The 20,312-nt window shown below is 38.7% G+C and overlaps 1 protein-coding gene across 1 annotated transcript in view; it reads left to right on the top strand.

The window, feature by feature from the left end:
• LOC104620952 (inactive dipeptidyl peptidase 10-like) overlaps positions 1-20,312 on the top strand; it is an 81,636-nt gene that overhangs the window by 29,880 nt on the left and 31,444 nt on the right. The window contains 2 exon segments of the mRNA XM_010287318.1: positions 15,718-15,838; positions 20,250-20,311. Of these exon segments, the coding sequence (XP_010285620.1) occupies positions 15,718-15,838; positions 20,250-20,311 (183 nt within the window).

The following is a 20,312-nucleotide window of genomic DNA, read 5'->3' on the forward strand; positions in this document are numbered from 1 at the left end:
AAAAGGCTGTTTTAATAGCAACTTTTGACCAGCAGCTAAAGTTAGCTTGTGTATAATTTTGCAAGACTGGAGACTCTCGGGTTCTTTTTCTTTGTGTCAGTTGGAATGTGCTAAGTGGTCAGATCCTGTTATGAAATTATATGAAAGCCACTTACTAGCATACTTGGAAAAGCTTTCCGCTGCTTTATTTTTGATACAAGAACTGCTTTTTATCAGGGTCATGGTGAGCATGGTCAATATAATATTTTTCTTAACATAAGAATTACAGTTACCTAAAAGTCTTAGATAAAACTGTATTCCTCCTAGGTTGATGCTACACATTGGATTTCCTTTTGGATTTCTCAAACTAGCATTGTAAAATGTAAATGTTTTTTGCTTTTCTGTCTAAATAATTCAATTCAAACAAAAAAAAAATTGTTGATTTCTTTGAAGGTATTCTACTGAACTAATTTCCATTTTCAATCATTACTTTCTAGGTACCCACTCCACTTAAATATAGATGAAGTTGGAGGAGAAGATAAGCATTAAATGCATGTTCCCTAGTTTCAAAAGTGATACTCAATATGAAAAATTTTCTCCATCTCAGAAAAGGGGAATGGAGAATGCAGACAGAAAACACAGGCAGTTTTGGAAAACAGGGAAACATACATTTATACTTATCACGGCTGGATATATTCAATAAAAGTTTTGTGAGTTCTAAAGAGCCGGAACATTTATAAGTGGAAGCAAGGTTAAGTTTAACATAGAAGTTGCTTCATTATTTTGCTTAGTGAAATGCAATGAACGTGTCCTGGTATCAAAGGTAACTTAAAAATATTAACTATTACGGATTAGATATTGCAAGCCTTTTGTGAGAATAACTGCTTGGCTGTATCTGAAAAATGTGAAGAAATAATGAGAAAATCATATGTTTTATAGGAGCATTATTCCTCTATTACTGTTTTTCATGTGGAACAATAAAAGGCCCAGCAGCTTTATAGTGAATAAATAGAGAGGGGAGATAAAAGATGTTTCCTTTCCCCTTCCCTTGATTCTTATTCTATTATCACTGCTCTAGCATGCAGCTAAGATTTGAATCAGTTTGTAAGCTGTGCACACAGGTAGTGCACTTTTCTGTCCAGTCTCATATCAATAACTCTTTGGTAAGCAAATATATTGGAAAATTGACATATCATTGTGCTAGAAAGCAAATTATTTTTTCACATAGATATTTGTGAGTGTACATATGTATTTACACACCAGCAAGTGCAAGACACACAAGACACATGCAAACAAGCATAGACACGCATGTTTGATAGGCACAATCAATCATCAGGACATTTCTGTGCAGCAGCCTGCCGGGAGCGATGAAAATAACATTACGTGCCTATCATCTAGACTATCATGTTGTTCAACATGTGTATGTGTAACAACGTGTATCTGAATAGTCAGTCTTCTATCTGTTAGCTAATAATAACTGCAAGTCCAGTGGCTCATAAAATAGGACTTCTGTGCTTCTTGTGTAAAAATTGCATAGCTTTATGTAATGAAGAAACAAGAAAATTATATCTCAGAAGTCTAAAATTCTTTAGAAATAGCCACCCATAGAAACCAAATACATAGTCAATGAGAAGACAGGTCAAAATCTCATTGAACTTTTTTCTAAATCAGAGTTGGGAAAGATTAGGTGACAACTTTCATTATGGACTGTATTTTCATATAACTCAAAAATCCTGCCCAAAAACATTGTAGTCATACCTATATCCATGGATCATATAATCACTTAGTCACTTCATATTTGATATATAAAAAAAAAAAGATATAATATCCCACAGAAAGGGGTGGAAAATTTGCCTGTATTTGTCTTTTGGTAATCTACAGTAAACTTACACTTTTTACAGTTTTATCTGTAAGATAAGAAAAACAGATCTATTCTGTTCTCTATTACCTCCATACCATCTCGGGAAAAGGAAAGGGAAAATTCACTATGATAAGGCACCAAAATGTCAAAACAGAAAAGTTTGAAGAACTGACATTTCTAACGCCTTTGTGGTTCAGGTTCTAAGACAGAGGTTATTTTAGCCAATGGTAAACACAAATTTTATTTACATTTTGTAAAATTTTTGTGGAAGATTTGCAAAAGACTTCTGAGTCTCTGTGATAGTACTGGTGACTACGGAGCTCAGCTAAGAACAAGCTAAAGGGCAGCAAAACCCCCCGAACTCTTGCTGTGTGGCAAGGTTCCTCTGGCTCTTCTACTGGTAGGTTCTGTTTGCTGTATGATAGCATTTATTTTCTCATTTGACATGTAGTGTCCAGAAAAAATATAGACAGGTTTCTGTCAGTGGAAGTGAAAGTGGCTGCCCTCTTCAGTGAGGCTAAACCTCCTTTTCCTCTGTGACATGTGTCCTTGGAAGTTAGTTCAGTTGTTCCAGTGGTGAAGATATGACATCCTGGCCCAGTTTAGATCAATGGGCTCTTTAAATCAGTCAACCAGGATTTTACCCATTGCATATGGGTAAGATGGAATAGATGGTCCGTGTTATTATTAAAAAAAAAAAAAAAGTAGAAGTGGTATGTACTTCATGGATAATGACATCATGACCCCATGTTGAATCTCTATCAACAAGACAGCTTGTGATGAGGACAAAAAAACCAAACAGGTTATGAGCACACAGCTTTGGGCATGTTCAACACTCTTGTAGGCTCTCTCTCTATTTTAGCCAAGTCCTCCTTGAAAAAAGAGACATTCAAATCCATCATCACCAACCTGTAAATGTCCTTGCATCTTTTTTTTTCCATACAATGGGGTTATGACTTCCCCACTGTGTTTGCGCCGAAGGATCAGAGCGGATAAAACTCCTGCCGCACTGTGTTAAAGTGACTTAGGCTTTCATGCTGACTCAGCCTGAGCCAGACAGTGAAATGCAGAGTACTGCCTGCAGATATGTAATTGTGGCGAGCGTATATCACTGACAGCTTCAAGGCCAGCACAGCCCTGGAGAAGAAGGGTTAAAAAGTCAGGTATACTGTTGATTTGCAAGAGAAAATAAAGCATTGATTGGCAGGGAGGAAAGAAGGCTGAAGGACCCGACAATCGGCCAACACGTAAAACTTTCACTTCTGTGGAAGCAAAGTGGTATCAGAAAGGTCTGTTTTAAGCTGGTGGAAACAACATTAATGAGGGAAACAGAAACCTGTGCAGATCAAAGTATTTGTCACTTTAGTTGGGGGCCAGGGTGTGGTGAAGTAATACACTAGTAGTATTCATGTGCTCATATAAACATGTGTTATATATAAGAAGAGCTTGATCAATAGTGACTAAGAGGTATTACTTGGTAATATATATATCTATATATACTATCTATATATCTATTATATATAGATAGTATCGCAGAACACTGCACATTTTTACTTCACCGTTCATGGCAGGGGCCAGTGCATTCACAGAAATAGAAGAGAGAAGTTTTGTGTGCAAAGAAAGCAAACAGTTATTTTCAAGTGTTGCTTCACAGACTCTGAACTGTCCCAAACAGAAATGCAAATGTAAGAGTTATTCAGAATTTTCTCATTCCTATTTGTCTCATTCCTAATGAGACATTTTAAGACACGCGGTCTATCTTGCATTGGATGCGCTATCTGTGTGAAGTGGTAAATGGCTGTGGAGTCTGCACAGGTAGATGTCATCCACTAGAACGTCGGTCCATCATAAAGATAACTGGCAACTCGAACAGTGTGCACAGTGGGGTGACCAAGGCACACATATCGTACAGCAAGATAGGCTGGATCAGCAATAGTAGCCGGAAGGACAAAGCTTTGTGTTAAACCTGCTTGCGTTTCTCATGTAGAAGATGCTCACAGGCATCCTGTGAGCATGGTTTAGTGGGCATGGTGGTGTTGGGTTGACGGTTGGACTTGATGATCTTAAAGGTCTTTTCCAACCTTAATGATTCTGTGATTCTGTGATCCTGGTCTGCTTCAGCGTTTGAGTAACGTACAGAGTTCTCTGGGATCATCTACCACTGTAGTAGTAAAAATAGTAGAAAACATAAATACGACTTTATAGCACAGCATTTTGCTGTCTTTTTTGACTTTGCTCCTTGCTGTTAGGATGCTACTTTCATATATTTTGTTAAAGAAAACAGAGAAAATTCCTCCTCTGGCACCAAGTCCAGACAGTTATCTTGGACATTATCCCATCTCGCAACATTGCTTTTTTTTTCTTCCAGAGTAGGTTGAATTTTTTTCATTTTAGATTGTGTTACAGATTGATCAGTCTGGGCATAATTGAAGGCTTGATATCAGTGTGAGATGAGTCTTTGAAATATCAGAGATCATTTAAAAAGATTTTAAGTGTAAGGGCAGATTATGATGTCTGTAGGGGAAACCCAGGCATGTTAGAATGGCATTTCTGTCCATGCTGTTCCATGATGGCTTATTAGTCAGAAGCTATCAGTAAAGGCGAGGAACAAAGAGCATGAGTTCCTGAGCATACACTCTTTATAGATACACATCACTTACACAGACGAAGACCAAAGGGCTGGGCAGTCCAATCCTTCAAAGACATTTTGCACAGTGCTACAGCCTGCACCGTTCTTCAGGCAGCTCCAAGGGGAGGACGCAGTAGATCCAGACTATCCGCTTTGAGGGCAAGGCAGTCTTACTGTAATCTTCTGTGCATTCACAAAGATTTATAAAGTAGCTTTTTGCATAGATCGTAGCTCAGATACTATATGTGATTTTTGTTTATATAACATATAGCACTCATGAGTAAGTTATCGTGGGATTAGGCAAGGTGTGAATTTAATGAGCGTCATGATCCAATATCATTGGAAAGGCAACATAATTAATGTGTGTCTAAACAAAAGAGAGCTATGCTTCCTCGCTTTTATTGCAAATCAAGGACATAGAAGTCAGCATTATCATGGAGTTGCTGATACGCTGAGTTCATGGCCTGGTTTATTCCATGACATTAGTAACTAATCTTATAGCAGCATTATGAGTACATCCCCGCTATTGTTTACAGTAGATTTATAAACTATCTAAATAGCAATTAAATATAATAGCCTTGTAGATTGTTTGCAGTTGTTAAGAAACGATTGTGCTAACACATTACTGTGATGCAGTGGCATTAATCTAGACAGCAGAAAAGTGGTGCTTCACTGGTCTGGTCTGTTATTCATGCTACGTCTGGCACTTGATGACTGCAAAAATAAAATTAACATATTGTAACTGACAAAAAATTTAAAAAGTGGTATATGACATTGGGATGTATGTGTTTCGAGGTCTCCATGTTTCATACTGATCAACAGCTACTTCCTCTCTGCCTTAATTACAACGTAATCAAAAGGTTTGAAAGCTTCCCCTGAGAAAATTCCTGTCTAGGTCAATCACAGTCTTTAGAAAATTGGTACATTTAAGAGTGAATATAGTTATTATTGCTTACAATTATAATCATTTTGTTATTATCTATTATTTGTTTTCTGCCTCATTTCCAATGCGTCTGGTGATTTTGAAACATAGATCACGTAAGGGTAGATTTTTGTCTACTGTGTTTTAAATTATCCAAAATATCATAATTCTCTTTGGTTCTGGAGATTGCTGCAGGAGCTGTAAGAAAGACTTCAGCAGAATAATCAGTTGCACCAGTGAAATACGTTATAACTGTTTTGGGTAATAGTTTGCTGCCTTGCATTTACTTGCCTCTTAGTATGTGAGTGTCCCAGTTCCTTGCCCTGGAGGTCTTTGCACAGCTTATTACCATGGGCAAGAATGTCAGATACTGAACTTTTACCTTGCGACTTTCCCAACATGTACAAAAATCTGTTGTGTCCATGTGATTTTGTATACAACAGAGTTCACTTTCACGTGTATGGAATGGTAAATCGACACCTAACTTGGAAACTCCCACGTACAGAGCATTGTCACAGGCAGGTTGGGGGTGTACCCGTCATCCTTACCACGCATGCAGCCCATGAGCTGTTTGAGTGACTCCCGTGCCAGCACTTCATTCAGTAGAGTTATGTTGAAGGTGGGTGTTACTTGTGTCTCAAGCTGTAGGAAGAAACAATCTAAGTGGCATCACAGTAGCGGTTCTTCAGCGAACAGAGGAAAAGCCGCCTCTTTAATGCAACCAAATAGAGACTTGAAGGATCTCTGTGGCTTACTGCAGCATGTGCCCTGTGGCTCTTGGCCATAGAGGAACTTTGATACAGACCAAGAGGTTTGGATAGCCATCATGGAGCTTGTAACTGGGTATAATAAACAACTGTTCCTATATAATGCTGTATGTCCAGTTCTTGTTAGAAAGTGTTTTCTTCCCCAAATGAGCATTTATTTCCTGTGAGAGGGAAAAAGAAAATAGCAGTTATACTGTTGTTGCACTGACACAGAAAACACGTAATCTTAAGTACACCTTGTTCTTCAGTAGGAAGCTGCTTCAACTAAGTGAGATTTTGACAAGGGAAAAGGGCAGAAACGGGTACTCCTCTTCTGGAAGCAGTGGGTGTAATAATGGCCTGGCAATCCCAGTTTAAGTCTGTAAGTCCCAGGGGTATAGTAAGTGACGTCGTAGGTGACAAGAAACATTTGTCCAGTTTGGACTTGAGAAAGAGAACAGACATTACACTGTGACTACAAATAATGTAATCAGTGGCTCTATTAGGAAAAAAAAAAATGTCTATCAGGGCATTGGAGACTGTTGAACAGTGGTAGAGAACATGCCCAGCCAGGTCTTTATTTGCAATGGTAATTCATAGATGGATACTGTGCCTGATTGCAATTTTTTTTACATTGGTGAAAACTAATTCTAAGTTTCTGTAAGTGGAGCTACCTGGTATAATTTTTCAGATCTCTGAACTATAAAGTGCTAACTAATGTGTTAAGTACTTAAATGAAAATCAAACTTGTTATCTTGACAGCAAGTGTTGAAAAACAGCAACCAAATGATTTCCAAGTGATTGCAGAGGTTTGATTTTAATTTTTTCCTGTAATCCAAAGTTAGTTGAAATATTATTTACAAATCAAAGGAAGTTAATAGATATCTGCATTTTCCATAATTGGGGCCAAAACAGAAGTAGGAATTGAAACAACCTTTTTTTCTAAAAATCACTTAAAAATAATTTTAAAATTAATGATTTAATTTAAGATGCCACGTATTTATTTGTTTATTTAAGATCACTTGCTTGCACTGAACTTTGCATATGGAGCAGCATGTTATTCAGGAAACATTGACTCTTTGGCTATATATAATATGTATGTGTACATATATATGGTCATGCAGTATAAACACAACCAAGCAAGTTTTGATCAATCTATTTAGCTTCAGGCTACCTTTTCCTCATAACATTTATGTGTGAGGGCTCTGTGTGCCAGTGTCTTTGTCTCTGGGCTTTAATTGCTGGTTAACCACTGGTTAAACTGTGCTCCTTTAGCTGGGGTCTAGATAGTGTAACGTGTTATTCCGATTCCCCCATTGCTGAGTGTTCTGTTCCACCACATGCTCCAACATGTACTCAGGACTGGGGGAAATACAGCTGCTGCATGTGTCGTGGGATCTTCTTTCCCTTCCCAGTATGAAGTTAAGCTGCAAAATAGTGCTGTGCCAGCTTAGTATTGTACTTGAAACTGGAGAAGTTGTGGTTTGATCTCTGAAGAGCAAAGTACAAAATTTGCTGAGCGACTAAGAAATTATTCTTTATTTTACTTTCTTCTGTCTAATTAATAGCTGATATTGTTTGTATTAACAGTTGTTAGCAAGAAAACAGATTTCATCTGGAAATTTTAGTGACCTAACTAACGGCAGTTGGATTTGGCCCCGGTTAATGTATGGTAAGACAGGAGACAGAACTAATGGTAAGAGGCGAGCCCAGATGGAAAAACATCTTGAAGCTTTTGAAGAATTAATTATCCAACTAATTAGTTGGCAGTCTCACAAGAAGAAGGGATGGAGTTTTGCCGTATGCTTAGGAAATGAAGAAGTCTGATAGATCCTATGCTGAGATACAGCTGTCAGCCATGGTGATGGCGGAGTCAGCTGGTTAGCCACACCATCTATGTGGGTGCACAGGACCACACGTGCTGCATCAGTAAAAATAGTTACCTGATAGAGCAAGAGTTGAGTGGTCTGTTACGTAGAACGTCGGTCTCTGAAGACACCTGCGCTAGTCCAAAGAGCAGTGAACTGTGTGTCCTTGACAAGGTCACACAGGAATATAGCCACAGACGGGCTGCCTGAGGGTGCTTTATGTCAATGTCTTCAGGACTGTCGCTGGCAACTGCTGGAGTTCTGCAGGCAGCAGCAGTTCCTGAAGGCCTGAAGGTCTCCTTCTGGGCATAATCAGAAATGCCTTTGTCTTGTTGTAGTTCATATTCTGTTTGTGAAAGGTAAGGAAGACTATCATGTTCTCTGGGTATTAAGTGGGAGCGCTGAAGTTGTTCAAGTTGGAGTAGTTACTTATAGTTTTGCTGGTCAGACAGTCTGTGGCAGTATGTGATGAATTCCTTGGTTCCTATTTAGAGCGCTCACCTGTACGGGAAGAGACCAGTGCTTGTTGTACGGATTTCTTTTTCTCCAAAGATGTGTCAATACAGACGCCTTCTTTGTTTCCTTTCCAGCTGTATCTGCTCAGTAGCTTTAAAATTTGTTTGGCACCCTCCTTGAACTAGAGGTTTGTCCTGACGAATCCATGTAGTGAGAAATCTGTTGGTCATGCCATTAGTCACACTCCACTGTTTCTCTCCTTCATGACAAGATGCTGGATTCTAGGTGTTATCTTTTTATCTTGAAAAGTTAATTTCAGGAGCTACTAAAACTTTTGTAAGCGTAAATTGTGTCTGCAAAGCCCACTGACACTTGCAGTTTGCAGTACATATTTCTATTATTATTGATGGCAAAATCTATTTGTGCTGATGGTATCAATCAGGGAGGCAAACAAATCTGCGATGCTCAAACTGTGGAGGATTAATTAGAAAGATTTGCACATTAAGTTAGGAAAATAAGTCCTTGATATATTAGCTGTTATAGGCTAAGTGTCCAAGTTTTCCTCATGATAAGCATCAAGAGAATTTTAAAGGTCATGCTAAGTAATTTTCTTCTGTTTTATTTCTTAGTAGTTAGTGACTTCTGCTATCATTTCATATCAGGTAATGTGGAAATCTTAGACTGGGGATGTGTAAACTTCTGCCTTATAGGATATCTATATCTTCTCATGGCTTTTAAACTGTGGCCACACTACACTAAGTAAGTGTGACACAGGCCGACAAGTACCTGGCGGTGGTACAAAGTGCAGAGACATACCTTCAGTTTGGGCAAAGCATGTCTTGAGTGAGTAATGTCGCTTCTAGACCCAAGATGGTCCCCTCTCCTATTGGGGAACAGCAATGGCAATACATTATGCCTATACGGTTAGTATTGTATTTTAAGAAGTCGTTGCACGGTAAGCTGCCTTATTATATTCATATAAAAGTAAGTTTATCCAAGTGTGTGCTAGAGAAAGGACTGATGCTAGATTGCTAGGTCTACCTCCTTAACCTCAGAGTTGTGAGGAGCTGCCTCTCTGGTGGCTTTTCTCTGCAAGACTGACGACCGGTTCTAGGGAAGGTTTGTCAGCAAGGGCTGCAGCTCTGAAATATGTTTCCCTTCCAGCGGGAGAAAACTTGGCATTTGCTTATAACTACAAGGCTGAACTTTGGTGTCTGGATGAATATATAGGACACGTGCAAATATCTGATAGTGACGGTCTCAGCTGCCGGGGCGAAGTGGCTGCTGGCCGCTTCTGGTAGAGGAGCTGCCGCCGCTTTGGTGGCGAGCTCAAAGCCCTGCGTCACACACGCTGGCTGCTTGCGTGCAGGGTGGGCGGTCGCACGGGCACCCCGTGCAGCTCCAGGCCAACTGCTGCCGGCCGGCTGGGGAGTGAGAAGCTTGTCCTCCTGCCGATACGCTAGCCTGCAACCCGAGGAGCGACTGAGTGTGGATATGCCCATGCAGAAGGCTTCAGCAGAGCACCTAAAGGGAAGAAATGGAGCATTTTTCTGTAATTTAGCGGCTTTTCTCTGCCTGTAGTGTTTGAAATGATTAAAGACACACGGGGGACCTCTCCAGCTATTGGCACGGGGTTTGCCGTTCAGCTGTGGGATGAGATGTCTCTGTTTTCACAGCTGTCTGCCATCTGGAACTAACTGCTCAGACTGGGTGCTCTGCTTAAGACCTCAGCCTGAAAGAAAATCATGCAATTGTGAAACATGTTGCAAACAATAAATAAGTGTTTTGGAATAAATTAATTTAGAAGAAGGTTTATGAAAAAATAGTTTAGAGGCTGACAGGTGTGGAAGAAGGGGAAGGATTAGTGCTGTAGGTAGAATATTAGAGCAATCAGAGCCTCAGATTCTTCACAGTCAGTTGAAATAAATGTGATCATTATCAAGAATTAATCTCGCACTAATCCAAAACGTGCTTGCAGATGTTTTTCATTAATTGGAAAAATACTTAATAGAATAATTAAAGAAATGCTTTGGTTTTTTCTTCATTTGCTGTAAGGCTTGATGTGATTAGCTGTGCAAAATCTCTAAGAAAACAAAAAGTCAAATCATTTTGAAGGCCATATATTTTGATATTTATCCCCATTTACAGCATGGGTCTTAGCTAAAAAATAATTTAAAATACTTTAAAAGTACTTGGGAAATAGGTGGCGAAAAGAAGAGGTTAAAAAAAGTGTAATAATCATTTTCATATAAGATAGCACAGCCTGGTTCCACTTTGTGCCTTTTTCAATTTATTTTCTTATCGTCATGCCTGAAAACTGTGAAAGCATTTTGGGCACAAAGCCACTGATGTATTCATGAGAATACCTGTCTGATACGTAGTTAGCAACTCCTCTTTTAGCAGTTTTGGAAGATTCAGTAATTACAGCCAACATTTTAGTACTCATGATGTAGTAATTAGACTCAAGTGTATGCTAAGAAAAGCCCCTTTACCTCCTCCCAAATACCTGACTGGAGACAGACTAGCAAGGAGAATTTTTCATTTATGTGACATTGCCCAAAATACAATATACAAAGTGATGAAGTACGTGAAAGTCCCCACCCTGGAAACCTTTGGGCACATGTTTAATTTTACTTACTGGAGTCAGGATTTTAGGGACATGTATTTGCAAGATTCTGCTCCAAGAATAATTTTGTGTTTTGATAAATAATTCTTAGCCCAGTGTTGTTATTTGCTATCTGCCTTATAGTATTTGAGAATTTAAGGCTCTGTTGTAGGAAAAAAAGTCTGAGTTCTCTCCCAGCCACTTGCTCTCTCTTTCACTCAATTTTGAAAACCAAACTCTGGCTCATAAATTCAGCTTCTGTGCATTGCTCTACTGCAACTAAGCAGCAGCAGCAGCCACCACCTAAAAGCTAAACATTTCCATGTAGTCTTTGTGTTTTTGAAATAAAAGCTTTGAAATATATTTTGATGCAACATAAACTAGAGCTGTAAGGCGTTTTCTACAGATACTGTTTTCACCAGAAAGCATTGTTGGAAATGGTTAAATCGAGCAAGAAACCTAAAAATGTATGAACCACAAAAAGGAACTTAAGTGCTTTGCTGCAGAGAGTTTCACCGTGACATTTAAGGACTTCTGGATTTTTTGCATGTTTCAGCTGAGGAATATTTTCATTTCTACTCATAGTTGGCGTGCTCATGATAATCCACATAAAATGAAACCAGTGTCTGTTTTACTCCTGAAGTCACTCCACATTTGACTTGCAGCAGGAGGAGCGTGGAGTGGTGTCATGGCCACAGCAGGCAAACAAGAGCCAAGGACTAAGCGGGGAGAAAAAGCCCACTTCCCCGCTCTCTGCTAAAACCAGGAGTGTTGTGCACACGCGTGCTCTAGTTGCAGCTATTTCAGAGGCACACGAAGCCAGGACGCTTAGCTGCTGGTCAGTGTTGTATGTGCCGATGCTAGACAAAAGCGTGCAAGATCTGTTCACAAACTTGTGAACAAAATTAATTTCAAGTGGTGATGTATTACAATTTCAGTGGTTTTAGAGTTGCATATGAGGTACATTTGTACCATATAAATATTCTGGGAAGAAGAATTCACAATGAATATGCCATTTAGAAACGTCTGTCTTGGCTTCATTGCTCTGGCAGTAATATAAGATGAGAGATGGGTTTTCGTGGCTACACAACGCACTTACGCTTAATTGAATCCTCAGCTTGGATTTACAGAGAGCAAAGCAAAGAATCTCTTGGGCCACAACTAGTAGCCTTTGCGATAATGTTGTCACTCCTATTACAACTCTGCTGCCTGCTGTGCTGCAGAAATCAACATTTTAACTCCAAGTCCTTATTTCCAAGAGGTGAAGGAGTTAACTACAGATGAGCTCGTTGGCATGGTCAGGAACGGAGGGGAATGCAGTCCTGACTGCAGGGCTTAGGCAGCATCATTGCAGGAAATGTGCACGAAGCCATTCCTGTCGGTACAAACAGCGGTTGGTGGCCTTTATGTGGAAAATGGCATCTCCTGAAATTTAACAAATATTCAAAATTATAGATGAGATTAAACGACTAACCATAGTGGTGAATCTTTCTAAGATGTTTTTACAGCCTCAAGCATGAGGATATTGATCTTTCGAAACGCTGCAGCCAGTGCAGAGTGATACTTGCCGGTGCGCCAACCCTAAATCAGCAATGTGCACTTACGTGCTCTTTAGTTATGTGGATGAACATGAACGGTTCTACTTCATAAATGTTTTGCAAAGGAACAGAAATTTATCATTTTTAATGTTAAATTCAGGTGAGCCATGAGCTCGATCTTGCTTGGGACAGAGCTGTTGGTTGGCTTTGAAGTTTTTCAAGAAATGTAAAAGGTGCCAATCCATATGTTCAAGAAAAAAATTGTTCTTTGGTCTAGCTTTCAAAGTTGAAAGAACACGTGCCACAAGTGATGAGGAGCGAAGGGAAACTTTGGATGACAGAGTAGACTAAGAGGATTGTTGGGATGGATGTTCAGAGGGTGGCTGAGAACTGGTTGAGGAGGAGGCAAAGCTGCTTTAGGAAATGAATGGGGAATAAAGCCAAGGAAGCCGGCAATCAGTGGCGCAACAGTGAGTATTCCTTCTGAGATATTTACTTATCCAAAATGTGTCAAATGGAATTAGTGATGCCTGCTAACTAGTAATAACAGGATTAAAGACCTTTTCATGGTTCAGTCATAAAACAAGTAGTTCTTAATCCTGTACTTTGACTGGCAATGATGGCTTTCAATGAAGGTTTTGCATTGCAGAGACTAGACACAACGAGTGTCTTCACCATTAAAAATACAAATGGCCTGAAAGGGGGGGAGAGGAAAAAAAAATTCTGCTTCTGATCTTCAAAAATGCATTAGGCTGAGCTCATTTAATTAAAGAAGCCTAAATAAAATAGAATAATTTGATCAAGTAGGCTTTTTTTATAATCTCCTGAAAGCACTTCTTTATATAAGAAGAGATTGTCAACTGTAAGAAATTGCTCCTTACTAAGCAATTGTCAAGAGAGTGGTTCCAACTGCTTATGCTATCTGTAATTTAGTCCAATAGGAATATTTTTAGTTCACTTAAATAGCAAGTACTTGGCTGAATTATTGTACTTTTCTTGTTTTAGCAATTAGCCATGCCTTGTTAATACTTGTGTTTGTTTCTTTTACCTTAGGAAAAAAAGTACATTTTTCTTATGGAAATATACATTGACAAGAAGCGTTTGTTGATATTATTTCAAAAGCTTGATATGTCCAGCTTTCTCTAATCCTTGTTTTCTCTTGGTGTCAATGCTGGGTTGTATGTCAGCTTCCCATAAATTCTCAACTCTACCAAATACTATTTATAACTATAAATGTAATTACTGGTCAGTACGTTTTGGATTATTCAAACTGGATCAACTATTTTTACTTCAGTTTTGAACTCACTGCTGAGTTTTGATTTTCTGACCAAAAAGTACTTTATTCTAAGTCACCTTTGATTCCTAGTAATGGTGAAAATCATTGTATTGTCCGTGGTATGAATAAAACTCAGCTTTATTGCTTAATGCAGCAGAAATCATAAAGTGGCTACTGTTAAAAATCAAGAAATGCCGTTAGTTTGGGGAGTCATAGGGAAATCTATTTCAGATGGTAATTTAGAAGCGAAGAGAACAGCAGTAATAGTGATGATAATACTTTGTTCTCTGGTTAGTATTTTCCCATAAGTCGTTTATCACAGAAGTGTGAGAGAATGATAAATGAGTAGGCTTTTTAAATGGTCTTCGGTGGAAATGTATTTGCTTCATGTTAGCAGTCCCTGAGACTCCCTTATATCAGCGTACGTTGATGAAATCATGTAACAAAAATTTCTATTATGTGTTGCATCTCTATCGCTGTTAGCTGCATTTTCTTGGTGCGAATCAAGATGGTGCATAATATTGATATTAGTTTGATTCCATTGTTAAGCTGTGCAAGCACATATGTGGCCATAGTAATTTCACAATGAAGCAAAGAAAAGGGCTACTGCTCTGAGGCAGTTATAGCTGAAATAAGAGTCTAGTCACAAGCATTGACAACTGAGGAAAATGAGGTATGCAGGAGTACAGACAAAAAGGCTGAAGAGCATTATTAGCAGAAATGCCAGTAGCCGTCATTCTGCTTTTTATACCCATCTGTAGCTTTTGGCTTGTTAGTGTCTCCGATGTTTGTGTCTTACTAACCCAGACTGGGAAAGATAGGGCTAATGGAGAAGTTTGGGACAACATGTACCAAAATTGTGTTGCAGTGGCATGCTCGAAGGTCTCCTGGCTGATAGGAGACAGGCAGACGTATAGCCCCTTGTGGCATATGTCTGAGTATGTAAGAATTTCCACGTTATAAAACTTCCTCATCAACGCTGTATTCGTCTCCTGCCCTTTTTGCCATCCCCTTAACTCCTCCCAAATCTTCCACTATCATCCTTCCCCCCCTCCCCATCTTTATCTATCTTTTATTGCGCTTTGTGATGGAGCCTGGAGCTCAGGCTCACAAAATGGGAGAACCTGAAATCCTTTGCAGCAAAAGTGAGCAGGGAAAGAACAGCAGGAAAGGCTGAGAAGTGGCAGTGAAGGAGGAAAGGACTGTCCAGTCCCTTCCTCACACAAAAAGGAGGAGCCTAGCTGTGAAAATAAAGGGCATTTATATAGCACACTTGAGGTAAAATGTTTGTGTGTCAGTCTAAAATAGTGTCAGCAAGCTGAGAAAAGTTAACAGCAGTCTGCTATTTATTTTTGCTTTTCCAGTAAGTTCTCACACCATGATATGAAGCTGTAACTTACCTTTATGATGCATGTATGTACTGTGCTGTATGTACTTGCAGAAGTGTGTCTAATCTCACAGCTAGAAAAACAGATGATTTTATTAGATAGAATGGAATTAATGGGAAGTTTCTTTTTCTATTCAACTGTGATATAAAATTTGTCTCCTGTATGATTCTGAGGAATGTAATAATATTTCTTAAAGTGAAGAGGAACATTTCAACTGAGAAGACAATTTCTTTTAAAGAAAGACTTTGGCTTGGCGTAAGTATTAAAAGTTTGCTTAGTTTGTCCAAATTGCTAATAAAAGGAAATACAAAGCCAATGTTGGTGAAAACTCATGCTGAATTATTCTGTAGACTGTTCTGAGCCTGAGGAAATTACGTATTCATTGCTGAACATTCATTTATGTCTACCAAAACGTTCCTTTTTCTCTCCATCCCTCTTACCTCATCCAGATTTATATTTTTGAAAATAACATCTACTATCAGCCTGATGTAAAGAGTAGCTCATTGCGCCTGACATCTTCGGGAAAAGAAGGAATTATTTTTAATGGAATTGCAGACTGGTTATATGAAGGTAAGCCGCACAAATATATCTGTTTATTAAAACAGATGAGAGGTTCTTGTACAGACCCAACAACACAAATTACTCATTTCAGAAAATGCTATCTAAGGTTGTTTTTGCTTCTTTGCCTTCTCATTTTCTTGCAAGATTGCCTTTGTATCTATTCATAGCTTGTATTGGCTGCTGTTTTGCATATAACAACATTTTCTGAGAAAGAGGAATTTACTTTCAACCAGAATGTATCAACTTTATCATGAACGCTAGGTAGTATGTAAAAAATGCTATAGTAGTGAAACCTTGATGTATTGAAAACAGTGGGGATTTACTACCAGCTTCAGCGAGGCTGGCATTTCCAATAGTTATTCAAATACAACTAGACACGCTGTATGTTTTGCTTATCTGGAATAACTCTATTCATACCTTTGGAGCTATTCTGTGTTTCCAACACGAGTGAGGAGGGGAAGGACTCAGTTTGTTGCTTGTGTGAACAACAGTGCCAATCTATTTACAGTTAAAACATCCTAATAGAAGAAGGCACAGAAGAATCATAGAAGCAGCATTAGCTACGTTTTCTTTCTTTATTGCTGGATACATAGCAAAAGGTGATTAAAGACGATGCTGCCTGGTGCCTCACTTTTTTTTTTTTTAGCAGTGTCTCTCCTTCAGCCTCAGTGGTGTTTGGTGTGCTGTGTGGCTCCTGAGAGTCTCCAGCCCCTCAAGCCAGGCAGTAACGCAGTGCTCGACTTTAAGAACATGCTTGAATCCAGTTTGAGTGTTTTGCAAGATCTAAAAGTGTTGTACTGTTTGCTCAACAGTGGCTGCTACTTCTGCTTAAATCAGCCTGGGCTGGGCTCCTGTAAGACTTGCTGTTGCTGGCAAGCAGTGCCAAAATGGAGTGGAGGACAGCTCAGTCTGTGATATCTTCTGGCTTCTGAAGCTGCTTTCTGCATAGGTGTTTCTCTCTGCACCCAAAATGCCTTTAACATAATAATAATAAAAAAAAAAAAGGATGGGTGTGGATTATCCAGCTTAATACAAGAGTTTAAAATTAATAGACATTTTAATTATTCTTTCTATGGATCTCATGAATTTTTGTAGATAAATAGCTCAGTGTTAAGTACTCAGTTACCTGACCTATATAACCTCTCATGTGTAGAGTTTTGCAGGGCAGAGTGTTTTTTAGGAATGGTGTTATGCCATATAGCAAAGGAACTTCAGTGGGCCCCATAGAAATGGTCTATCCATTCCTCCTGGCATTTTAGTAGTTATGACCAGGTAGCTCACATAGACATTTTTTAAAATCTCTGCCCAAGTAAACTCTGAAATTAGAATGGTAGTTTGTGTCCCTTGGCCATATAAATACCTGATAAATGTGTCTGATAATTACCCACTTCCAAGGTTTCTGGTAATGTTTTGGAACGTTTCAGTGTGTTGGCACATTTCAAAACTTAAGGACAAAAGATGTCTTTGGAATGGAATATAATTCTATACGCATATCATATTCTTCAAATTTAACATGACTGCATGCAAACTGAAAACTTTAAGCATATGTAGCTCATTGAAATTGATATAGTATATTGAATTTTTGCTAAAACAAAGTAAAGTTAGAAAGAGTCACAGTCATGGATGCAACAAGGCAATTTGGGCTCCGATTCTGCAAGCCTTTTGAGGACACCTGCTCAGAAGAGGGCAGCTTGTGTTCCTCATCTCTTTTGTGTGCAGCATGGAGCTGCAGTGAATGACTTATCATGGAGGATCATTATACAGCTCTACTCCACGGAACAAAATGTAATATGAGATTCTTTAAAAACATTTCTTCCTAGTCTGCAAAGGATCGTAAGGGTATCGTAGGATAATTGAGATTGGAAGGGACCACAAAAAGTTACCTAATGCAACTGATCAGTTCTGGTATTTGCCAGGCATTTTATTTGATCCGCCTGGAAGAGACGGAGTAGACCCCATCTAAGAATTATACAGATAGAAGTTTAAGACATACTTTAATGGAGGAAATGTCACGATGTTCATATGACTTGGACCTCTGCATTCATGAGATCTATGTTTAGGAACTAAAGAGAATTATAACTAATCTCTTTTATTTGAAACATGTCAATAGGCTAATGTTTTTTTTAATATTTCAGCTTATCTATGTATTTCAGAAACAGTATCTGCAAGAGGTTGATGTGGATTTTTTGTAACTTTGTTTTAAAGATCAACGAGCTGTTGATAAACCAAATGACTTACTTTAAGATGCAAATGTTTCATGATGAACAGAAAAAGAAAATGGGGTTGCTTGGAAAGAACAGGAGCAGCTACCACAATAATGGCAATGATGCTCCTGATTCTCTGTGGGTGTCCATCCTTCCTACAGGCACATTTTATTAATTAATATTTGAGGACTGAAAGGCTTTAAAGCATCACAGAACTTCTTTAGCTGACAACGAAACACAGACCTCTTCATATGTGCTGTGGGTGATTTTTGCCTGTGAACACAAGGATACCTGGGTCTCATACAGGGCTGATTTTCGAAAAGGCCGTAGCCTGCTTCTCTTTTTTTGAAAAGGACGCCAGGCGTATTCGTCCAAACATCTTAAACCTCCACATCAGTTACTGCCCCAGTTTGTTCTTCTTACTCCCTGTCTCTACAGCTATACACGTACCTTTGTCATGAGAAGGAAAAGCGAAAGGTGTCCAGTCTGGGCCTCGGAAGTTTCTGAAACGGTGTGGGAGGTGATGCGCATCCCAAAACCTTCCTCCTGATGCATGTCCTTCCTTAAGTGATTTTGGCCATTCGTTCCCAAGTTTTTAATCCCTGGGCCAAGTAGCTGTTGCATTTCCTGGCTTACAGAGAACTCTTTGGGATACAGGGCAGACAGGCAGGCAGTGGGCTCTTCTCCACAAGGTGCGTAATTAAAGTCAGGGTAAAGGGAAGTCTGTGTGTGCACAGTGGAGGCTCGCAGTCCACTTGTGTCTCTTGGCACGAATGGATGTACTGCTTCTTTCCCATTAACCGTTGTTTCATTTATAGCGATCCTTTACTTTCAGTAGTGGTTTTAATAGCATCAGAAGCTGAGCAGGCTGAATATTGTCCACATGAAGTTAAAAGACTTTCAGTTGAATTGAGAACTGTTCCTCCTCTTGACCTCATACGTTTTCTTTTATTATTTGCATGAGTTTATTAGCATTTTACCTTACACAAGCATTTGGGAATAGCTTTTATTTATATGAATAACCTTGTTTGAATGCAAATAGTAATATTATAAAACAAACACAATTGTGATTTTTGCTATCTGATGTTCACCATTCATTCTCTGCTGTTCTCCTGTGTAAAAGGTTTTAGTTATCCAGCCAGAAAGAGAAGCATGACCCAGAATATATGACTGAATATAGGTTCCAGCTTCATTGCAACCTTAGAAAATTGAAGCCATTAAGCCACTTCAAACCTTTTAGAATCTGATTAGCATCTTGGAGTGTCTCCACTGACAATTTAAGTAGTTTTGTAGGTAGGCTTTTAAATTATGTATGCAGTCAGGCCTTTGTTTCAGTTAAGATACTATTCTCAAATAGTTTTCCAGACAAATTCTTCAAATTTAAATATAAAATGTTCACTATACAAGTCAACATATCAAATACATAATTAAAAAAATCAAAGTCTTTTCACAAATGGAGGACAGAACCTGTACAGAATGAATTTGGAATTTGTCAGGAGTTGCTTTATTGGGATCCCAGGAGTTTAGGTGCCTGATTGTTCATGGTTTGCTTCTTTCTAATATGAAATACAATTGCAATAAATTTAAGAAAACATTGCATGACATTTTTGAGAATTACTTTCGTTTGTAAATCAAATAAAATTTGATAAAAATAAAAGGGGTTTTATTATTTTCAAAAAGTTACGTTGCAGAAAAACTGAACTTTCTAAGAATTAAAGCTGACCATTAGGTTGAGACAAGAAAGTCAAAATACTGCACTCCAAAAATGAATAGATAAATATCACTGTGTGAGGATCTGCATGTTACCAGGTGCCGCAGCTCAGAGAAGTCGGGTATACTAAAGTTTTATATTAAAAGACAAAAAAAAAAAAAAAGATTGACAATCCTAAAAAAAAAAATGGTCCAAACCATTTAAATATTAATTAAACACATCTAGTGTAATGCAATAGAACCAAACATATGGCAGTTACAATCATCTTCCACGTTTAGATGAATTATTGACGTCAGTGAAAGTATTCATTTGAGGAAAACGGTTAAAGTTTAGTCTTTTGATATGCCTTGTTATCCAAACGTTCAACCCAGGATAATGTGAAATTACTGAAATTACAACAGCTGCATTTCAATTAGGCACAGAAAGAACAAATCAGTGCCAACTGAATGAGCTGGAAACTATGTGATAGTTATTTTACGGACCCTAAGGAAATCTGGTTTTGCAGAGGAAATTCTTCATTCTCACGTTGCCCACTGGTGGTCTCCAGACGGTGAAAGACTGGCATTCC

The sequence above is a fragment of the Phaethon lepturus genome, unplaced genomic scaffold, assembly GCF_000687285.1.
Source record: "Phaethon lepturus isolate BGI_N335 unplaced genomic scaffold, ASM68728v1 scaffold7320, whole genome shotgun sequence".
Lineage (NCBI taxonomy): Eukaryota > Metazoa > Chordata > Aves > Phaethontiformes > Phaethontidae > Phaethon > Phaethon lepturus.